At 33.9% G+C, this 20,745-nt stretch overlaps 1 protein-coding gene across 1 annotated transcript in view; it reads left to right on the top strand.

Annotated features, from left to right (window-relative positions):
* The window catches only part of LOC132500586 (uncharacterized protein C8orf34-like), a 119,100-nt gene that overhangs the window by 50,951 nt on the left and 47,404 nt on the right, over positions 1-20,745 (top strand). Inside the window, exons 3-4 of the mRNA XM_060115712.1 lie at positions 2,510-2,595; positions 8,321-8,397. Coding sequence (XP_059971695.1) covers positions 2,510-2,595; positions 8,321-8,397 — 163 coding nt within the window. The remainder of the gene's footprint in view (positions 1-2,509; positions 2,596-8,320; positions 8,398-20,745) is intronic.

A 20,745-nucleotide genomic window follows, 5' to 3' on the forward strand; every position in this document is an offset into this window, starting at 1 on the left:
GAAGATCTATGTTTGATTAAAGAGAAAGTGAGTTTGTGAAAGAGCCTACAGGAGGCGAGTTTGTTGTCAGAGAGCAGGATATTGGATTTAAAGATTTCTGACAGACCAGTTATCTGTCCTTGGGTTAGGGAAGGTGAAATGGAAGGGAAGCTCTCCAGATTAGAGATGGAGGGACTTTGAAATTAGCAGGTAGATCCACATGAACACAAAGATCATTCATGATTATAGTGACACTTGAGTTGAAGAAGAAAATATTGAACCTGATCAAAGTCTTCACAGGCAGAAAGAGAACAGGTTAATATTTATAATCCTGTGTTAGCTGAGGTTGAGGACTTAGACAGCCTCCTTTGGAGAGGAGGTACTATAATATTCTTAGAGGAAAAAGGAATGTCATATTCTTAGACAAGAAGTGGGCTTCAGTTATGACAAGGAAGAACAAGAAACATTTTGTTTAGCAGCTGAGAATATAGAAGAGTGTTTAATATGGAAAATATGGAAGGGGAGTTTTAGGAAGCAAAGTGAAAATGTTTGAGAGTATGAGTATAACTCTTGTGGTGTAAAAGAAAAAAAAAAGATTTAACTTTTATTAAGACTGTATTTCCCAGACTTGCCCACACAACTCTTGTTTACATAGTACCTATTAACCTCTTACAAAAGTAGTGCTATGTGGATTACAGCTTGGGAAACATTGGCAGAGTGCTCAAGGGTAGCAGGGCTGAGAAGCGTTCCTCAATGGAGTTGGTGCCAAGTCACGGTGAATTCAACTCTTAAGGTATCTGGAGGGCACTGTTTGGACAAAGATGAGCCAGCTTCAGGGCCACCCAATTTGTTGGTTGTTTTCATGGCCATTTGTCTTTTCAACTCAGCTAAATTGAGAACTCTGTGAGATCAAGGGCAGTAGCAATTTCTTCACATCTCCACAACATTTGGGTTATTATTGAGCATATTGATAAATACTAAGTAAGTATTTTTTTATTGAAGCTTGCAATGAGAAAAAAAATTACAGCTTACTTTTGATTTCTCGTTTCATTCTGCCTTTGTTGGAGATTTATTTTCTGTTTAGGTTTTTAACCTAATGTTAAGTACCCAAATGTGTTGGAGCTCATTGTTAATTTTTAATGATAATTTTTACTTACATGTTTCAATATCTTGTGTACCTACATACTTTCTTTCTTTGATAATTTTGATGAAAAAAGAATATTTCCCAATTATTAGAAGTAAACAAAATAAAAAGAAATAGTTGGGCAGATTTGGGAAGTATGTAGCTAAATCAGTCTCTTAAAAGTGATGCTGTTTTTTTTAGAGTAAAAATTTAAAACTTAGCTAAAAGTGAAAGATTTTTGACCCAAGAGTTTTATATGACAATCAGCAAGCTACTCTTGAGAGTTATTTAATTAGCTTGTATAATACAGTAAATATGGTTTGTGTATAGAAGGTAATATGTAAGTATAAATGTATAATATATATAGAAATGGACAATATTTAATATTGTAGGAATAAAAATAGAATGTACAATACTTATAATTATACAAAAGGTAAAGAGAGTCATGCGTATATGTTATTGGATTCCATTGTAGTGATATAAAATAGTTGAAAATTTTGACTATTGAGCCTGGTACAGTTATGAATTGTATTTGAGTTTGTATTTTTGAAAATATTAATGGCATATATCATGTTTTTATTAATATTCCCATGAGAGCACTCACCTCATGGGAGTTAAATGCAAGAAAAAAGTAAGGGCACTGGTAGAAATTTCCAGTCTCTGGATTATTTGATATACTGTCCTCCAACATTAGCAGAGCTTATTCTGCTGCTCTTAGGTCAGAGTTCCAACATTTATTGATGAGCTCTACCTCCTTTGATAAAGTGGTTTCACAGTATAATGTAAACCCAGACTAGTCTTTCTCTAGAGGTGAGGATATAGAAGCTCAAAAATCTGTTGTCCTAAAAGTTCCCATGTAATCTGCCTCTCCTGAAGAAGACCCAGTGTCTATGAGAACCCTGGGCAGCCACACGTATCGAGAATCTTCACACCCCATGTTGAGACAAATCTTGACCTGCAGGCCTTTAAGCACAGGTTTGGTTGATTTGGAGAATTGTATTTGATAAACCTCTATGCAGCCATGGGAACCCTGTCATGCCCCTGGACCCAGAGGTCAGGCAAGCACACTGTGTTGGATGCTTGCTTTTCTTCCACTCACTTCCCCATTGTAGTTTCCGTGAAAACATTTGTCTATAAACCTTCCTCAGTGAGGCTAAGAAGAAAAGCAGATTCTATCTAGACTAATCTTCCCATGTATACAGGAGAAAAGAAGAAAGACTTTTCCTTAAAGGTTAGAAAAGCAAAAACACTGTATTACAAAGGTTTCGGTAAGGCTGTATTTCTGCTTGGAGGAAGCATGTCTGATTTTAGAGTTTAGAAGTTCATAGTCATGTTCTCAGTAGTATGTAGTTCACATTTCACAATTCAACCTTATAAGAGTTTCAATGACCACTGTTAATCATTTAGGCTTCAAGGAGACAACCTGGTGGAAAGGACAGAAGAGACCTCTCAAATTCTTCATTCTCCAGATGAAATAATCCCAGAATTTTTGGGTAAGTTTTAAATCCAACAATATATATTGTAATTTTAGCGGCACTTAAAGATTTTTTACAAAAGAAAACTAAACCAGACATCTTCCCTGTGCCAAATCACCGTAGCTGCCAATCATACATCCACCACTTCTGCAGGCTGTGTGTCAGGAGGTTAAGGGCAAAGGAGAAATTGAAGCAAGAAGTGTGGGTCCTGAGGAGCAGCCTCTTAATGCCTGTGCCTGTTTAAGGTACAAGCAGGTCAACTCTACGTTGGCTACTCCCAAAATTTGTCACCAATTCCAACTTGGTTTTGGAACTTACATTGCCTACTCACGTTCGCACATCATGGATCCCTTCAGTCTTCTGGGCAGAAATGTCAATATCAAACTTGATTTTCCTTCCTCTCTCTCAGCCCTATATTAAATTGGTCTCAAATCATGTCACTGTCACCAAGCCACTCTCATCTTCATTTTCCCTGAGACTGCCTAGTCTATGCCCTTGTCCTCTTTCTCTAGCTAGTGTAAGAGCTCTGTAAATAGATTCTCCTTGTACTATCTCACCTGTTTTTGTTCATTATCTTTATAAAAATAAAGCTGCTATTTCTTCCCCATTTTCTATAGGACAGAATTCAAACTCCTTAGTGTAACATATTAAGTTCATGCCAGGGCACTTCAAAATGTTTGCAGAATAAATAAATAAGTACATGTAATGCCACTACAGTGACATCTAAGGTATATCACTGCTTCATCATTCAGTGTTCTAGCAGGGAGCAGTCAGCACATCCAATTGGAATAATTAGAAGAGAAACCATAGGAAAACATTTTCCTTACATCTGGATAGAGAAGGACATCTTAAACAAGATGCAAACATTCCTAAACATTAAAAAATATTCAACTATAGAGTGTTGAGAATTCTTGTTCATCAAAAGATGCCAGAAGAAAGTGAGTTGACAAGCTACAAAATAGGAAACTATATTTGAATATATTTGTCACTGATCGAAGATTAATATTCAGAATGCATAAAGTACATCTATAATTTAATAAAGAAAGGATCAGCAAACAAATAGAAAAATAAGCAACAGATATGAATAGACATTTCATGGAAGAGGAAACACAGATGGCCAATGAGTATATGAAAAATGTTTAGTAATCAAGGAAAAGCAAGTTAAGGCCACAGAGAGATTCTCTTTTACAACCTTTTATTTGATGTTAATTAAGAAATCTGGTAAAATCAAGTGCTGGTGAAGATAGAGACAAAAAGAAACTCATACACTACAGTTGGGGCATAAACAATTTTGGAAAGAGTCTTCCATTATCCTAAAATCTGAGTAAAGCCCAGAAACTCCACTTCTGGATAAATATGTTAGAGAAGCAAGTCTCGTGTACCATGAAATGTAGGCAAATTTGTTAGTATGCTGGTGGACACTAAAATGGTTAGATTATAAAATTGTTACACTGTAGGAAGCTGAATGCATTTCAGCTGCACACATAGGATGGATGAAATCAGTGATGTGCTGGTAAATGTGAACAACTGTTTCTTTGCAAAAGAAGGCCCTGGTTTGTAGAGATTGACGGCTTCCATAATCTAAATATAACATAACATAAATGCTGATTTCAAGCAACTGATCTGAAATGGTAGTTGGGTCTTCCAATCTGGTATGAGTAGGTTGCAGCTCACAACTGAATGAGTCTTAAAAGCATAATATTTGTAAAAAAAAAGTTGTAAAAATATGTATCTCAATAAAATAAAATATCTTTATAAAAAAAGCATAATGTTGATTGAACAAAAGCAAGTCATAGAATGTCATTTTTTAAAGCTCAAAACTAGCAAATCTAAATAGTATATTCTTTAGGAAAACATACATTAAGCGATACAATTATATTGAAAAAAGGGAATGAAAGACTCGAAATGGTGGTTATTCTCAGGGGGTAGGGGAAGCAAGGAGATGGGATTAGGAAGGAGCTCACAGGTATATGAAGGTTATTGGAAATGTTTTAATTCTGAAGTTAGGTGGTGGGTTTGGGGTGTTTATTTTATCATTGTGCTTTGTAACTTAAATGTACTATATATATATTTTTTATTATACATGTATACTTTATATGTACTTTTTATATATCAAATATTAAGAACATTATAAATAAAAGTTAAAAAATAAAGTGTTGTGGGAACATAAACCAATGCCAGTGTAGCACAATACTAAACAAAGGTAATAGTTTCTATATACTCAAATCTCTCATAGTACTGATGAGATGAAACACTCTCAGGACAAACCTTTAACACTGCCAGTGAAAGGTGAGCAGTGTGTCATTAGCAATGTAGGGGCCCCAGGCTGGCCATTTGTTGACACTCCATTAGCTTTTGGAATCATCCTGGCTTCTCCTCACTGGTACTCTTGCATGTGTACCTTTACTTAAGCCATTTTTCTCCAACTCATTGTAAGTTCTTTCTCGTTCCCTCTGCCTGTTCAGATCCTATGTGCTAAGATGATATCAAGTCTCCCTGAAGTCCAGCCCACAGCAGTGTTTTCTTTTTTTCAATCCCTAATTGCTTTTCTTTTTTTTTTTTAAATAAGATCTGGTTCTTTTTTTTTTTTTTTTTTTTTTTAATGTTTGGTGGCACCACATGGCATGTGGGATCTTAATTCCCCGACCGGGGATCGAACCCACTTCCCCTGTATTGGAAGGCAGAGTCTTAACCACTGGACCACCAGGGAAGTACCCAACCCCTAATTGTTTTTGAATTACTCCTTGTGTGTTTATTCTTCTAACCTCAGTTGGATTATATGCTTCTTGAGGGTTTCTTGTGTTCTCCACCATGCTCAATATAAAACTAGATACAAAAAATAAATAAAATTAAATTTTTAAAAAAAGTAGATACAAAACAGGTATTAACTACTGGCCCATTATATATATACTTCTTAATTCTATCAAAACCACTCCAATCCACCGACCTACAGATAATATATCCTTCAACAATCATGTTTACATAATAACTGAGTATTATTAGGATTTAAATTTTTTAGAAAATTAAACAAGGCATCAGTAATATGTTGATTATACTTACTTGCATTCACTGGGGGAAAAGGTATTCATTAAGTTTAAGCTCCTTTCTTAAACTTCTTATATCCTGCATTCTTCACATTCAGATATTAGAGACCTAATCAACGAATTCCATAATATGCTTTCTGATTCAGCACATTCTTTTCTACTTAAGTTAGTCAAATCGCTAGATCCAAAAAGTGCTAATGTGATTTTTATGTTAAATATGCATCCACATTGAGCTTGGCTTAATAAACATAAATATTTCTATGAACAGTTATACTTTTGTGCTTAACAAAAACCTGTTATGACACAAACAGCAAAAGGAAAAATAATGACAGGAAGACATTAAGTGAAGTTAAACAGCGACAAACCCTACAGATCTCCAGGTTCTTAACAGCACGCCCAATCAACCACAGGGGCTACGTTTTTAGTCCAAGTGCTGCCAGAAACTTAGATTTTGACAAAAGTACTTTATCTTTCGATGCTTCAGTTTCTTCTCTCAAATGAGGAGATAAACTCTCTAACATTTGACAAATTTAGAGACTCATTTTCCCCTCCATGTTATAAAGAAAACTCAAAAAATTCATTGCTTGCATTTTGAAAATCATTTATACTTAGAAGAAATTGCTCTGGAATAGACAGGACAAAATAGTTTATGCATATGCACCCACCAGTAGTTGGTAATAAGCAAAGTACTCAGAACACTTTAAAAAATGGAGTGTACCCCTCCCAGCCTTAAACACTAAGGTTTTATTTCATGATGTTTATTGTCCCTACTAACTTGTTAGATTAATATTCTATCACTAGATTTGGGCTATTTAAGGGTCCTTTCAACTTAACTTTTAATACAGTCAGATATGTAAATTCACAAATATTCTGGTGCACTTCACAGTTGTCCCTTTATGCTGAGCTGAATGGATCTTTTCACACTGTAGATCTCACTGGATATGGCACCAATAACCAGGAAGACTTCAACCAAAACAAGAACAGAACAAAATGTAAAACCATATAAAGTTACCAATACCTTCCCTTTATAAATGTTAATTTTTATTAAAAAAATCAATACTGTAAAGGTGTTCAAATAAATTCCAAGAGAGAAAGAGTCATAGAAAATTTTCTTGCTCAACTTGTTTTGAAAGCACCTAGCTGAGAGCCTGGCATATAGTTTTTTTGAATAAATGAATATACAAATAAATGGATGAATGAATTGATTAATGTACATATGCATAAAAAACAAATGCAATGACAATATCTCTTTAAAACCATTAACTGCTCACCAAGAGAAACTTGAGAACTCACTTATTATATAGTATTTCTAACTATAAAAAACCTAGCAAATCCACAAGAGAGTGCGTTCTCTTCTGTAAATGAAATAATTTGCTTTATAATGTAGAATAGAACATTTTAATATTACTTATTGTCAATATTCTACACAAATAAAAATTTCAACACACAAATAAAATAGAAAAAATACCAAGTGAATGCTGAAATTACAGGAATATTTGCTCACAGTTCTGCAGAATATAATTCAGTCCTGGAGGACTTGAATTATGCTAACTTATACATTCTAATGTAAAGAATCTATCTAGTGTCACATTTACAATGGGGTTTTAATAGATAGGGGTTCAAGTTTCCTTCATTAATAGATTAATATTTTTAACGTGATATAATTCTCATTTATTCCGGTTTTATTTTTCTTTTGAATATAAAATTCTAAATTATCCGAGATAGAGAAAGCTCCATGATTCAAAAGCTATGCTTATGGATTTGTGCTAAGCTTTCCATTGTCTCTCTGGTCTTGAGTGGCCATTAAGGGCTTGGAGGATTTAATGCTCTGATTTTCTTCCCAGAGCACACATTTTATGCAACAGGAAAAAAATCTGTCTCCATATGTATGTGAATCTGAAGAAAGTCTTCTTTAGGGAGGCATATGGCTCTTTAAAATTAATAAATATAAGAAATCAATTCTTAAAGTTTTCAGTGGTTTAGAATACCTTCCTCTTAACTGATGTTTTTATTTGAATGGAAGGTATTAAAATACAGACTGTTTCTAGATGCTCCATGTATCTGTCTTTATTGAAGAATCCTTTATAGCCTATAGAAATCTTTGTTATAATTAATTTAATTCAGCAGACATATGGAAAGTGTTGCCATCATTTCCTTCACATATTTGAAAGTTGCTACCCACCCACTCATCAATTTAGTCAAGTGAATAATTACAACTTTTTGCTTGATACATTAAAATGGAAAGCCTACCACCATTTAATAATGTGTACTTTTCTCCAAACTTTTCAGAATTTTTCATCCCATTTAAAAGAGAGAACACAAATTGATACCTAAATAGCGTAGCAAAAAAAAAAGTTCATGGATAAAACAAATAGAAAATCACAAGACAGAAAAAGGACATTAACGTTCCAACAATTAGCTAACTAATATGCCAAAAGGAGTGTTGCTCTAAGATGGCTGCAGCTCGTGCACATTCCTGACTTCACTGTGCCCTTTTAAATTAGAAATACTAAACGTTTTTCATACAGTGTCTTTAAGCTAAATAAATAACATTCTACACCCTATTTTAAATCACAAACACTATGGTTTTTCAACAACTGGTTCAGTCACTTTAATATCTTTCTCATAATAGGTTTATATATCAGAGAGTTAGTAAGCAATATGTGACTCTAGTTTATTCATTCTTTTTGTGAAAATAGATTCTTTAGCTGGAACTGAAGAAGCACTGATGGAAGAGGGTGAAGAATGTGAGAAAGCATCTAGATTAACAGGACCTGTAAGTATATTCATTTACTTATTTTTATCTCTAAAACTAATGTATATCACTAATAGGAACATCTAAAGGAACTAGGAAACAATATTATTCAAACTAAAGAATATTTAAAAACATGCATCCAGTATATTCCACAGAGTCATGCAGTTGCTTGTATGAGTAGGTGGCCAGCTTGATTACAGGTACCCAGCAAAGCTGGACTGAGCTCTTTCAGCAATTGGGGAATAAGATTTGAAGCAGGTGGGAAAATCTAATTTCTAGTATTATTAACTTTTTGCTTGTGCACACGAACATTCTAAAAGATTATGAGCTGCCATCTTAAACTTCACTAAGTTTATATACAGCTTGATAGAAAAATAACTGTTTTGCATATCCTGAAAGTTTACATATAACTTAAACATGGTATTATTAGTTGTGAAGTCCTTGTGATATTTTGGTTAAGCTATATCTCTTCCATAGAGTATGTTGGGAGGAAACCATTAGGTTTAAGATTTTCAATGCAATTTAATGTTAAAAGGATAAACACAGAAAAAAACTGAAATCTACATATAAATTCTAAATGTAAAGTTTGTAAAAGATTCTGAGTTGCTCTACAACTGGCTATGCAATCTTGCATTATCCTAAACTTAATATTTAGACTGGGTTAATATACTACAATATTCCCTGCATTAGTTTGTTAGGGCTGCTGTAATAAAGCACCACAGACTGGGTGGCTTAAACAACAGAAATGTATTGTCTCACTGTTCTGGAGGCAGAAGTCTGAGATCCAAGTGTCAGCAGGGTTGGTTTCTTCTGAGACCTTTCTCCTTGGCTTACAGACAGCGCCTTCTCTCTGTGTCTTTGTCTTCGCATGTTCTTCCCTCTGTAAAATGTCTGTGTCCTAATCTCCTCTCCTTATAAATACACCAGTCATTTTGTATTGGGACCCATCCCAATGATCTCATTTAACTTAATTACCTCCTTAAAAATCCTATTTCCTATTAGTACACATTCTGAAGTACAGAATGTGTACTAATCCTATTTAGTACACATTCTGAAGTACTAAAGGTTAGAACTTCAACATGAATTTTGGGGGAATGCAATTCAGTCCATAACATTCTCTGATGAGATTACATTATTTGGAACATTATTTGGATCACAGCATTTGGTTGAGGGTACCACATTTTTCAATGGATTTCATAAGGAAATTAATTTTACAATTACTGATAAAATTAATGTATCTTTGTGCATATGTTTGCTTCTCCTTGAAGCTTCCAGGCCTTATTTAAAATTTCTAATTTCTGGGCTTCCCTGGTGGCACAGTGGTTGAGAGTCCGCCTGCCAATGCAGGGGACACGGGTTCGTGCCCCGGTCCGGGAAGATCCCACATGCCGCGGAGCGGCTGGGCCCGTGAGCCATGGCCGCTGAGCCTGCGCATCCAGAGCCTGTGCTCTGCAACAGGAGAGGCCACGACAGTGAGGGGCCCACATACCACAAAAATAAATAAATAAAATAAAATAAAATAAAATTTCTAATTTCTCTATTTTTCTATATAGCACTTCTCAGCTTCTACTATACTATATGATTTACTTATTTATTGTCTGTCTCCTCCCACATAATATAAGGTCTATGAGGACAAGCATTTTTTGTGCATTTTTTTCGCTTCTGTATTCCTAGAAGAGTGCCTATATATAGTAGGCACTATATACCCATTATACAACATAATAGTTATATGTTGAATAAGCGAAATTATTTAGCAATAATTTCTTACCATGAGATGAAAAATATCTTCTTTTCACTTATTATAGAATAGTAGAATCTTAGAAATAGGAAGAAGCATGGTGGTCATCTAGTTCAGGATTTCCTCTCCCTTACCTCAGTGTTCTGGCCTCCTATGCCACTTTCATCCAATGCAAGAACATCCATTTTATAGATAAGGAAATGGAAAGTCAGAGAAGTTTAGTAACTGGACCAAGATCTCAAAGCTAAAAAAAGCAGTGAGGTCAGACTCTACTCAGTGCTCTGTGGCGAACTAGTGGAAAGGAAATCTAAAAAGAGAGGGGATATATGTATACAAATAGCTGATTCACTTTGCTGTACAGCAGAAACTAATATAACATTGTAAAGCAACTATACTTTAATTAAAATTAATTTTTTTAAAAAAAGCAGTGAGGTCAGTTGAGCACTAGTCTCCCTTCTACTGCACATTCTTGACAGTTCTGGTGCCTTCCTGTTTCTTTTATAAACAGATTATTCCTATTTGTTAGACATTTTCTTATATTTCTCATAATCACATGTAACCCTTGGTCTTAGTTCTACTCCTGAGGTAATAGTCCTTCTTCCACTGAACCGACCTCCAGATAGTAGAAGCTGTTAGTATGTCCCATCTGACACTTTTTCCCAGCCAAACCACAATCTGTTCTTCCAACCAATTCTTACATTGTGTAGTTTTCAAAGATTTCATTTTCCTCTGGATGCTTTCTCAGAACATATTCTTGTTTGCCAAGTCCCCTGTAAAGTGTGGGTTATGCCACAACCAAACGCAGGGTTTCAAATAATGTTCCCACATCATAGAGTGTAATTGAGTATGTACTGATACAAATATTATACTCGGATTGTAATCTGGGTCTGTGTTAACTTTTTTGAGGAACTTTCTGACATTTATAAACTTCAGTATGTCTTCATAACCTCATGATGATAAAAGCATGTCATCGTTCAGTTTGGGATAATCTGTCATTCACCACTTGTTGCAAAGATTTTTTTCATCATCTGTGAATTCCACCAAAGCCTTATTCATATCTCAAAAGATACCATTAAATTCTTTTTCTAAAATCAAGATTTATCCTGTCCATATTATTTAGCTTACTTAATAATACCTAATAACCCAAAGAGGAAATAGTTTCTTTGGTCAAACTTCTGAGTGATTTCAAACTGACCTTTGGAAAGTTTTGCTTTCTTTTCACAGTGCTCACATAGTGTTTTTCTAACGCAGGAATTTGTCCTAAGCCAATTTAACTTTTCATTTATCACATTCACTAGATTTTGAACTCTTAGAATTTCTGTAATTCCATTTAAAGTCAAATGTAAATTTAAACATTTAATTTAGGGGGTGAGTATGTGGAATATAAACAATAAATGGATAAATAAATTAATATCAGGACCTTGAACATAGTTTCTAGATGGTAGCTGCTTTTATTATGAAGAAAACATGGACTTAAAAAATTATGTCAGATTGATGATATTTTAGATGGAAATTCCCTAAATAATATTTCTTACAATTGTATTTTTGGTAAATCAAGAAGAAAATTGTGGCTTTATCTAAATATTAATGGAGAATTGGAACAAAGCAGCACTTTTTTTTCCTTTATTACCATAAGAAGTACAAAATACTTCAAAGCAAATTTTGAGTCATTTCCTGCAAAAATATAGACATGCCACAAATGTTGAAAACCATTTAGAGTAGTTTCAACACATGCTGTCTCTATTTGCTAACTTTCCATGTTGGGTATTGGATATTAATAAGTGGGTAACAGACTCTTGGAAACGTTTTTTCCCCAGTGGCTTAAGCGGTGTTTAAAATATTTTGTGAATATTTGAGTGAGGTAAAAGCAATATTTAGATTTACATTTTTATCTTCCCCCAAATAAGCAAATCATTCTTTTGGAATTTCCCTCTCTCCCTCCTCCTTTTCTGTTCTGGAATGTCTCAGCATATCTACACCTTGTGAAGATTAAAGCTGGATTTGTCAGATAAATCTATTCATTAAAAATGAAACCACAAAAAGGAAGTCTTAGGAAGAAAATACAAAGCGGCAGATATTGATTATGACCTTTTAGTTCATAAATAGAGTACATAAACTTTTTTAGATCAATGATCCATAAAGGCTTACTATCAATGATTTTTAAAATTTCACAGTTCCTCTAGTTTCTTAATCTGGGAAATTCTATTTTGTTTTGAAAGTATTAAACAAGTATGTGAGCATAATGGGAAGATGAAAAGATAATTAAGAAAGATATTTAGCATTCAATATCTTACTTTTTTTCCTTTTCCTTTGTAAGTCTCATTTATTTTATTCATTGGTCAATACTGACCAGCCCATCATAAGCTGACTCCTATAAGACCTTATGTAACTGGTCATCATTTCTTAGTTAAAGCAGAAGGAAAATTAAAAGAAGGACTCTTGTAGGGAAAGATTTCCTAAAATTCCTAGGAGTTACTAAAAGTTATATTTTTAGTACATTTTCCTTCTGAAGAGTCTTATCTGTTTGAGAAGATGGGTAAAACTAACTAGAATGATGGTAGTAACAGTAATGATATCACATATGTGTATAACACTTTTTAATTGTTAAGCATTTTCACATACTCAATATCAGTCGTCTCTGAATTTTGCAAGTCCTATGACTTATCACTTAGATTTGCCAACCCTTCTGTGATATATTCATATTTCCCAGTGCCCAAACTCTCACAGAACTTGTCAGGGTCCATACTATTATTAAGGCACTAGAGCCACTATTAAACAGCAGATGTAATATAGAAAGAATAAAATTAGGCCACTATCAGTAGCCAATATTAAAGATAGGATTATTTGTTAGATTAAGTTGATAGTTAAAAAGTGAAGTTTGAGGGACTAAATCATGAGACAGGTAAATTTTTATGAGAGCAAGTGATCATTAAATCTGGAGCATAAAAGACTACTAATCTTGCTTGTGTCCTTGACAATTGAAAGAGTATGAGAAGCCAGAGCAACATGACGAGAAGGGGATCTTAAAATTCAGAGGGTACTCAGAAGGAAAGGAAAGAGGAAAATAATACATGTCTCAGAGAAGATTCCTTCGGCAAACTTGATGCAAAAGTTAGACTCAGGTGATTACAGAATCATCTTAATAAAGTAGAGGTCTACTTAGCTGGATTAGGGGTAAACTTTGATTACTTTTAAGGTCGACTTGGCAATATTAATTGTGCTTTCTGAATTAGTAAATAAACAAACCATGTTTTAAATTGATGTTCTAGGGACAAGTGATAGCTTTTTTTTTTTTCCCACTCTTCAGTGATTCTTTCTATTTCTACTCACAAGTAGTAAGGTGTGGACCTAATTGTCTGAAGTTGGAATTTCCCACACATCCTGCATTTTCTCAAGATCCTATGGATATAAACTTAAAAAAGAGTAAATTTGGGTTAGATATAATATTCTTTTGATAACAACTGTAATTGGAAAACATGAAGATAAAGAAACACTTATGTGCATAATTCCAGTAACATACAACTGATGTAGAAATTCAGAAAAGAGTTTTGTTAAGAAAGACATTGTTTATAAGTGAATTTCTTTTTATTGGGTTGAATTAGGTAAATTGATTTTGCTAATTTTAAAAATTTTATTCAGCCAATGAAATAGGTCAGCAAAGAGTTCCACCTGTATTTCTATTCCCTGTTGGATTGTTGATTAGTACAGTGGAATTCTCTTATAACAAATCTGGGATGCTCTTGGGAATTGTGTTAAAAGAAGAATTCCACTACACTCAATGACCACGTATTGCTGAGACTAAAGGAAAATTTTGAAATCTTCTGAAATCATATGACTTTTACAATATGTAGGTTGCACAAATGCCTTTTACAATTTGTATTTCCTTAGAGATTCATTCTTTTCTACAACTTCTTCTTTCCCAGATTGTTACCTCTTCTCACATAAGGCATGCCATAAAAAGATTACATTTAAAAAAATTAAAATTACCTATGTATAAAAAAATAAGGTACAAGGATATATTGTACAGCACAGGGAATATAGTCAATATTTTATCATAACTTTAAATGGAGTATAACCTATAAAAATATTAAATCACTGTGTTGTACACTTGAAACTAAGGTAATATTGTAAATCAACTATACTTTAATAAAAATAAGATAAAAAAGATATAAAATTACAAAATTATCACTTAGACTTGACAAGCATTAAAACAATTGTCCCCATAGCTTTCCAGTATAAAATATGAGTATGAATTTTTAGTGGACTTTTAGACTATTTCTTTAACTATGAATTTTGATACTTCTACTTTCCACCTTGTTTCTTACTGATGTGTTCCTCCCTACAAACAACCCCTGCCATGGAAATTATGTCTGTTTCATCATCTTCACAACTTGACATTTTAAATGTTTTCAGTAAAACATCTTCAAAATTCTTTTTCATACTCAAGTATAATTTTATGATGAGTAAATTGTTGTACATATTTTATACAGTTTGTAATTCTATGTAAATTGATTTAAATAGCTGGCCAGCAGAAGAAATGTTGAATGTACAGGTTAATGAACAAGCTGCAGTTTTTTCTTGCATTATATACCTAGCATGGAAAAATAGGATCACAGCTAGCATTTATGGAATTAAGACTAAATGTATTTCAATTTGTACTCCTGCAAAATAAAAAAGGAAAGAAATTCATGTTCATTATCATCTCACCAAGTAGAAATAATAAAATATGGTGGATTTCGTCCCTTGAAATACAGTGTTGACAAATTGCTGGCAGCTAATTGTCGTAATGGATTATCTGCTAAAGAATAGCAATTGGTACACATTTTGCTCAACCCTAAAGGTTTTTACTGTTTCATTTCCCTTCTATCCTGTAGAATTTTGCTTGGCTTTTATCACTCACAGATCTAGGATGCCAATAAATTGCTTAAAACCAAGTACTATAGTCGGCAAGTTATCTAACCAAATTTTGGAATCTACTGGGATTTTTCCATTTGACATTTCAGGTCTGCTGATTTCTAACACACTGATGGTGGAAATATTTGCCTAAACCTATGCAAATATTATTTTTTAAAACTTCTATGAATTTAAAAAATGTAACTTCTAAATGTCACATTTGCACCAAAAAAATGGCCTGAGATGATAAAGCATGATATAATGAGTGGTAAAACATTGACTATAACTTTTGTAATTAATCAGTTTCTCTACATAATTTCACAGTTTCTCCATTAGTAAAATTATGAAATCATTTCTTGGGATCAGTTAAATTCTGAATTTTATTTTTAAGATAGTTGGGGAAGAAAGAGTGGCCTAATATGCACTAATGTAGATACAATTGATTTATAAGCCAATAATGCCCAAGAAGGTGTATGTCAACATGCTATTTATGTCCCAAGGATTCCAACTCAGGACAAATCCATTAATTCTTATAAACATGATGGGCAAAAAAGAAAATGTATTTTGACATTTTCAGTATTTTCAAGTTATTGCTAATTCTTTATTAAAATGATTGCCTGCTACTGCCAATTTCATTTGTTTGGTATATAAATGTACTGAAGCAGAAGGAAAGCAATATGGATTTTTGTGTAGTGAGGTAAAAACCTTATTCATACTCTGATTATGAACTGTGCAGCATGCGTGCTGAAATGGTCTCTTTGTGTGTGGAGCACAGGAAGTTAACATTCAGTCCCTTAGTGGGGATGGAAAAACATTAAGATCCTCACAGAAAGGTTTTCTCTTACATGTTCATCTTCTTCAGCTATAAAAACTACATAGATTACATTAAAATGATTGGATACAACGTGCTTTCCTAGAGAAAATTAAACACTTGTGGGCTTCCTTGCACTCTCAACCACATTAATCTAATCAAGATCATTTTTTTGGCCTGTGATAAGAAGGGGCCACATATAAAGTCTGAGTCTCAGGAGTGTGCTGACTCAAACTGAAAAAAATATGATATATTCCTGCTATTATGTTGACATAATGATGTATGTTAGAAGAACATTAGGGAAAATGATTATCTTAGAAACTGTGCTTGAAAGGGTCATATTGAATGTCCATCCTTTTTTAAGATATTGAACTCTTTTTTCCTCTTTTCTGTGTATTGTACATTTCTAGAGAGATTTCCCAAAGTTAATACAATATCAACATCAATATCAACATTAGATATGCAAAATATTTCAAAAATGAAATTTGATGTAACTTCCTATTATCTATGTTACAGTCTTCTTTATTTCAAATTTGTTTATTTTTTCATTATAAATATAATAGTATTTATTATAAAATTTTTGGAAAATTCAGTAAAGAGTATAGTTTAAAATCCAAAACCACAACATAAAATATGAATTTTTACATTTTGTTTTATTTTTCCAGTATTTTTATGCATGTGTGTCTGTAAATATCTCACATCATAATTTGAACTTTGGAAAATAGTCCATTAGCAACTTTGCATCCTGTGTTTCTTTCCTTTACATAATTATAATAGTCTGACATAAAATTCTTTATAAACCTAGTTTTAATACCCACATGTTTTTGCAGCCTTATCTGTTTTAGTATCTATTAGACCAAATATCCTCATACCATTTTAAAGTTTAAGACTTTTATTTTAGTGTCAAACCATAATACGGAGTTGTTATATTTGAATTAATGCTAGAGTTTTTGGTTGGATATTCCCAGTTAGTTTGTCCAAGGCTAATGGTGGTTGTGAAATGGATGGTCATGAGTTGTTGACAGATGTGTTGGGATCCAGGCGTTCCAGCCCTCCTCTTAAATGCTTTGAGTCACATTCTGGTGCAAATAGCCGATTCCAGGTCCTGCTGTGTGTTGTACAAATATTATTTTCTATGTTTGTTTTTATGTGAAAAGGTATGGGAAACACTGAGATTTGGGGCTTAGAAGTAATGTTTGGAGATAACTGTGCACTAAATCATCATTAGTTTTCCTTAGGCTGCATTCCTAAAAGGGTCAAAGAATATGAACAATTTAAAGTTCTTGACACATACCCCGAAAAAGTCCATTTGCCCCTTTAACCAGGAATCTCCTAAACCCTTCCTAGAATTAAATATTCTCTTAAAATGTATAAGTGAATAAACAAAAGATTCACAAAATTAATTTATCATACTGATAAATGTAATATGAAATATTTTTAGCCCATAAAGTTTGGTTTCTTTGTTTACTAGTAAATTTCTTTGATTACAAATTAACAAATTTTATGTATACTTATTAGACTCATGTATTTCTATTTTTTATGAATTGTTTTTTCTTGCCATCAGCCATATTTCTTTTGGGATGTTTGTTTTCCTGTTGACTTGTTATATTTGTTATGCATAATGACTTGTTCTATTTTATAGATGTGGTAAATATTTTTAGTAATTTTTCTTTTGATTTTTAATGTTCATGATAGTTTTTTAATTAATTAATTAAATTATTTATTTTTGGCTGCGTTGGGTCTCCATTGCTGCATGCGGGCTTTCTCCAGTTGTGGCGAGCAGGGGCTACTCTTTGTTGTGGTGCACGCGCTTCTTATTGCAGTGGCTTCTCTTGTTGCAGAGCATGGGCTCTAGCATGCGGGCTTCAGTAGTTGTTGCATGAGGGCTCAGTAGTTGTGGCTCGTGGGCTCTAGAGCACAGGCTCAATAGTTGTGGTGCATGGGCTTAGTTGCTCTGCGGCATGTGGGATCTTCCTGGACCGGGGCTTGAACCCGTATCCCCTGCACTAGCAGGCAGATTCTTAACCACTGTGCCACCAGGGAAGTCCATGATAGTTTTTTTTATTATACTTAAACTATTACTTTTCTCTTTCTGATTTCTTTCATTTTTTTAGACATATCTTTCCCTCCCCAATATTAGATATTTATGTAAAAGTTCTTGACATTTTCCCCTTAAATTCTTTAATCAATTTTGAATTTATTTTAGTGTTATTGTGAAGCAAGGATCTAACAATATGTTCTCAAATAACATGGGTAGTGTCATTTGTTTTTGAGAACCCATCCCTTTCTTATTTTGATTTTTTTCTTTTTACCTTAATTTACTAAGTTTAATAATATCATAACTAATATTTATTTAATACTAAATTTTTGCCAGTTACTTTACACACATTATTCCTTATTGTTTGCCAACAGGTCTTAATTATATACCCAACTTATAGATGGGGAGACTTAGAGTTAGGGAGATATGATAACTTGCCTTGGGTACCTCACTTGGTAAGCCAAGGGGCCAAGACAGCACACATGCCAGGTGGCCCAAATCCAGGGTCTGCCCACTTAACCACTCTATCATCTGGACAGTGGAGAGTTAGCTTCTGTTGACATGTGCACCATTTTTGTTTTAGTTATTGTAGCTTTACCTGTTTTAATACAAAGTAGATAAATCCCTCTTTTTCATCCTTCTTTTGCAAAATCAAAGAATTTAACCATCATACAGTAACTAGCTGTTCTTTATCACAGTCCTGAAATGTGATTTCTTGTGTGATTTTTTTTTTAATATAGGTTTAGGATTTGGTTTTTCAAGAGAAGCTTGGTGTATCATTTGCCAGAATACAGGAATCTACTCACCAGCCTCTGCAGATTATTTAGTTTGCTTATATAAAAAGCATTTTATCTAGTGATTTTTGCAGCGTTTTTGAAACAAAGCTTAAATAATTTTCATGAGAATGTTCTAAATTAGAGACATAATAGCTAACCTCACTTCCAGTTATTTTGTTCAGTACATTGGGACATTTGATTCAGAAATAACACAACCTTCTTGGGAAAAAGGAAGCTGAGTAATTTGTAAGTAAATATCTCTCTATGATGTCACAACTATAACAAGTTATTCATATTTCTTAAGAATCATAAATCAAATGCCTGTGTTTATTTAAATATGAATTTCGGGAACTTGTCATTTCCTTTTTAAGTTTCACTGATGTTTTTTAAATGTTTATTAAGAAAGTATTTGCATTCCAATAGTAAGAAAGCAGACATATCGTAAAAGGCAACTTCTAGAAGAATCACTCAATCAAAGAAGAAACATAAAGAGTTTATTGCTTAAGGAGACAAACCTCAAATGATGTCAAAAAAAATAGTTAAAAATTAGCAGACATTATACTTGGAGACCACAAAAGTTGAGAAATATCCATGTAGAGTCTATTCTTCAAGAAGGGACAAAACTATCCCAGCTTGGAGAACCTGCTGCCCTAGGACAATAAAATGAGAACAGTCAGTACTTAGATCTTGGATGTGCAGATCATTTATCTCTTTCAGGGATACCATTTCCTTCCACTTGTCTCTTCCCTGTGGTCCCACCACTTGAGACCATTAGTGATCAACTTGGGGGAAATCAATAATGCTTTGGTGGATTAGCCTCACTGCATTGCCTTTCTGGTGGATCACAGGATGAAAGAACACTCCCTGACTCTAATACTTGCAGTCTTTTCCATGCCCAACATGTCTTTCACCTCAAAATCTCTTCTCTTTTCATCTCTTTCTTCTGGCCACCACCCCTACCCTCAACAGAAACTTCTTCCTACAGAATACCACCACTGTTTCTCCCAGTCTACTAATCTAGGAAGCTGGGAACTATCCTAGATCCCTCTGTCTGCTTCAACCCTGGATCAGGGCAACCACACTCACTATCTTAACATCTCTGCACCATGCTACTTGAATTTCTTTTCCCGCATGAAAGTCCAACCCAGGAATTCTCATCTGGAGGATAGTGGACTACAAATCCTCAAGGGGGCCAGGCCTTCCTGCTTGAGATTCACTACTATAGATGTTAATAAACATATGGAAGGGGAAATGAGAATGGCTAGCAACTCTCAGACTATATCCTCTTGAGAGCAGGGACTCTGGCTGTAACCATGTGAAATGCTTTAGCTTTACCTACATTAACTTATTTAAAATTGTATAAGCCCTCTATGAGGTAAGTTTATCTCCATTTTTAGATGGAGAAACTAAGTCTTACTAAAGTAAGTAACTACAACTAATGGTGGAAATGTGATTGGAAACTGCTATAGACTGAATGTTTGTGTTGCCTCAAAATTCATATGTTGAAACCTATTACTCTAACCCCCAATGTGGTGGTATTTGGAGGTGGGGCCTTTGGGAGGTGATTAGGTCATAAGGGTGGAGTCCTCTTGAATGGGATTAGTGCCCTTATAAAAGAGACTCTGCAGGCAACTTAATCTTGGACTTACCAGCCTCCAAAACTGTGAGAAATAAATTTCTGTTATATATAAGCCACTCAATCTATGATATTTTGTTAAATCAACCTGAACAGCCTAAGACAGAACCCAAGTCTGTCATACTTCAAAGCCACAGTCACCCACTCTGTGGCACTATGGGGATTCAAGTAATCACTTTTCCGTCTGGTTTTGGAGGCTGAGGAGCATGTACTGTGCTATAGGGAGCACTGTTCTAGGCTCTGCTCCCCTTTAACTAGAGCAGTTCCAGTGTCACCACCCTAATACATAAGATTTGGGTGTAAGATTGTTTCATAAATAAGAATTACCCTGCTATAAATGAACTTTGAAAATTACTGTTCAGCTTATTCAGAAATTTGAGTATTTACTCTATTTCCTTATAGAGCACTAACATTAACATATAGTTCTCTGTTCCTTTTGCATCATGTGAATGTTTTGTCTTTTTTCTTAAACACTTT

Source organism: Mesoplodon densirostris, chromosome 13 (genome assembly GCF_025265405.1).
Source record: "Mesoplodon densirostris isolate mMesDen1 chromosome 13, mMesDen1 primary haplotype, whole genome shotgun sequence".
In the NCBI taxonomy this organism is placed as follows: Eukaryota; Metazoa; Chordata; class Mammalia; order Artiodactyla; family Ziphiidae; genus Mesoplodon; species Mesoplodon densirostris.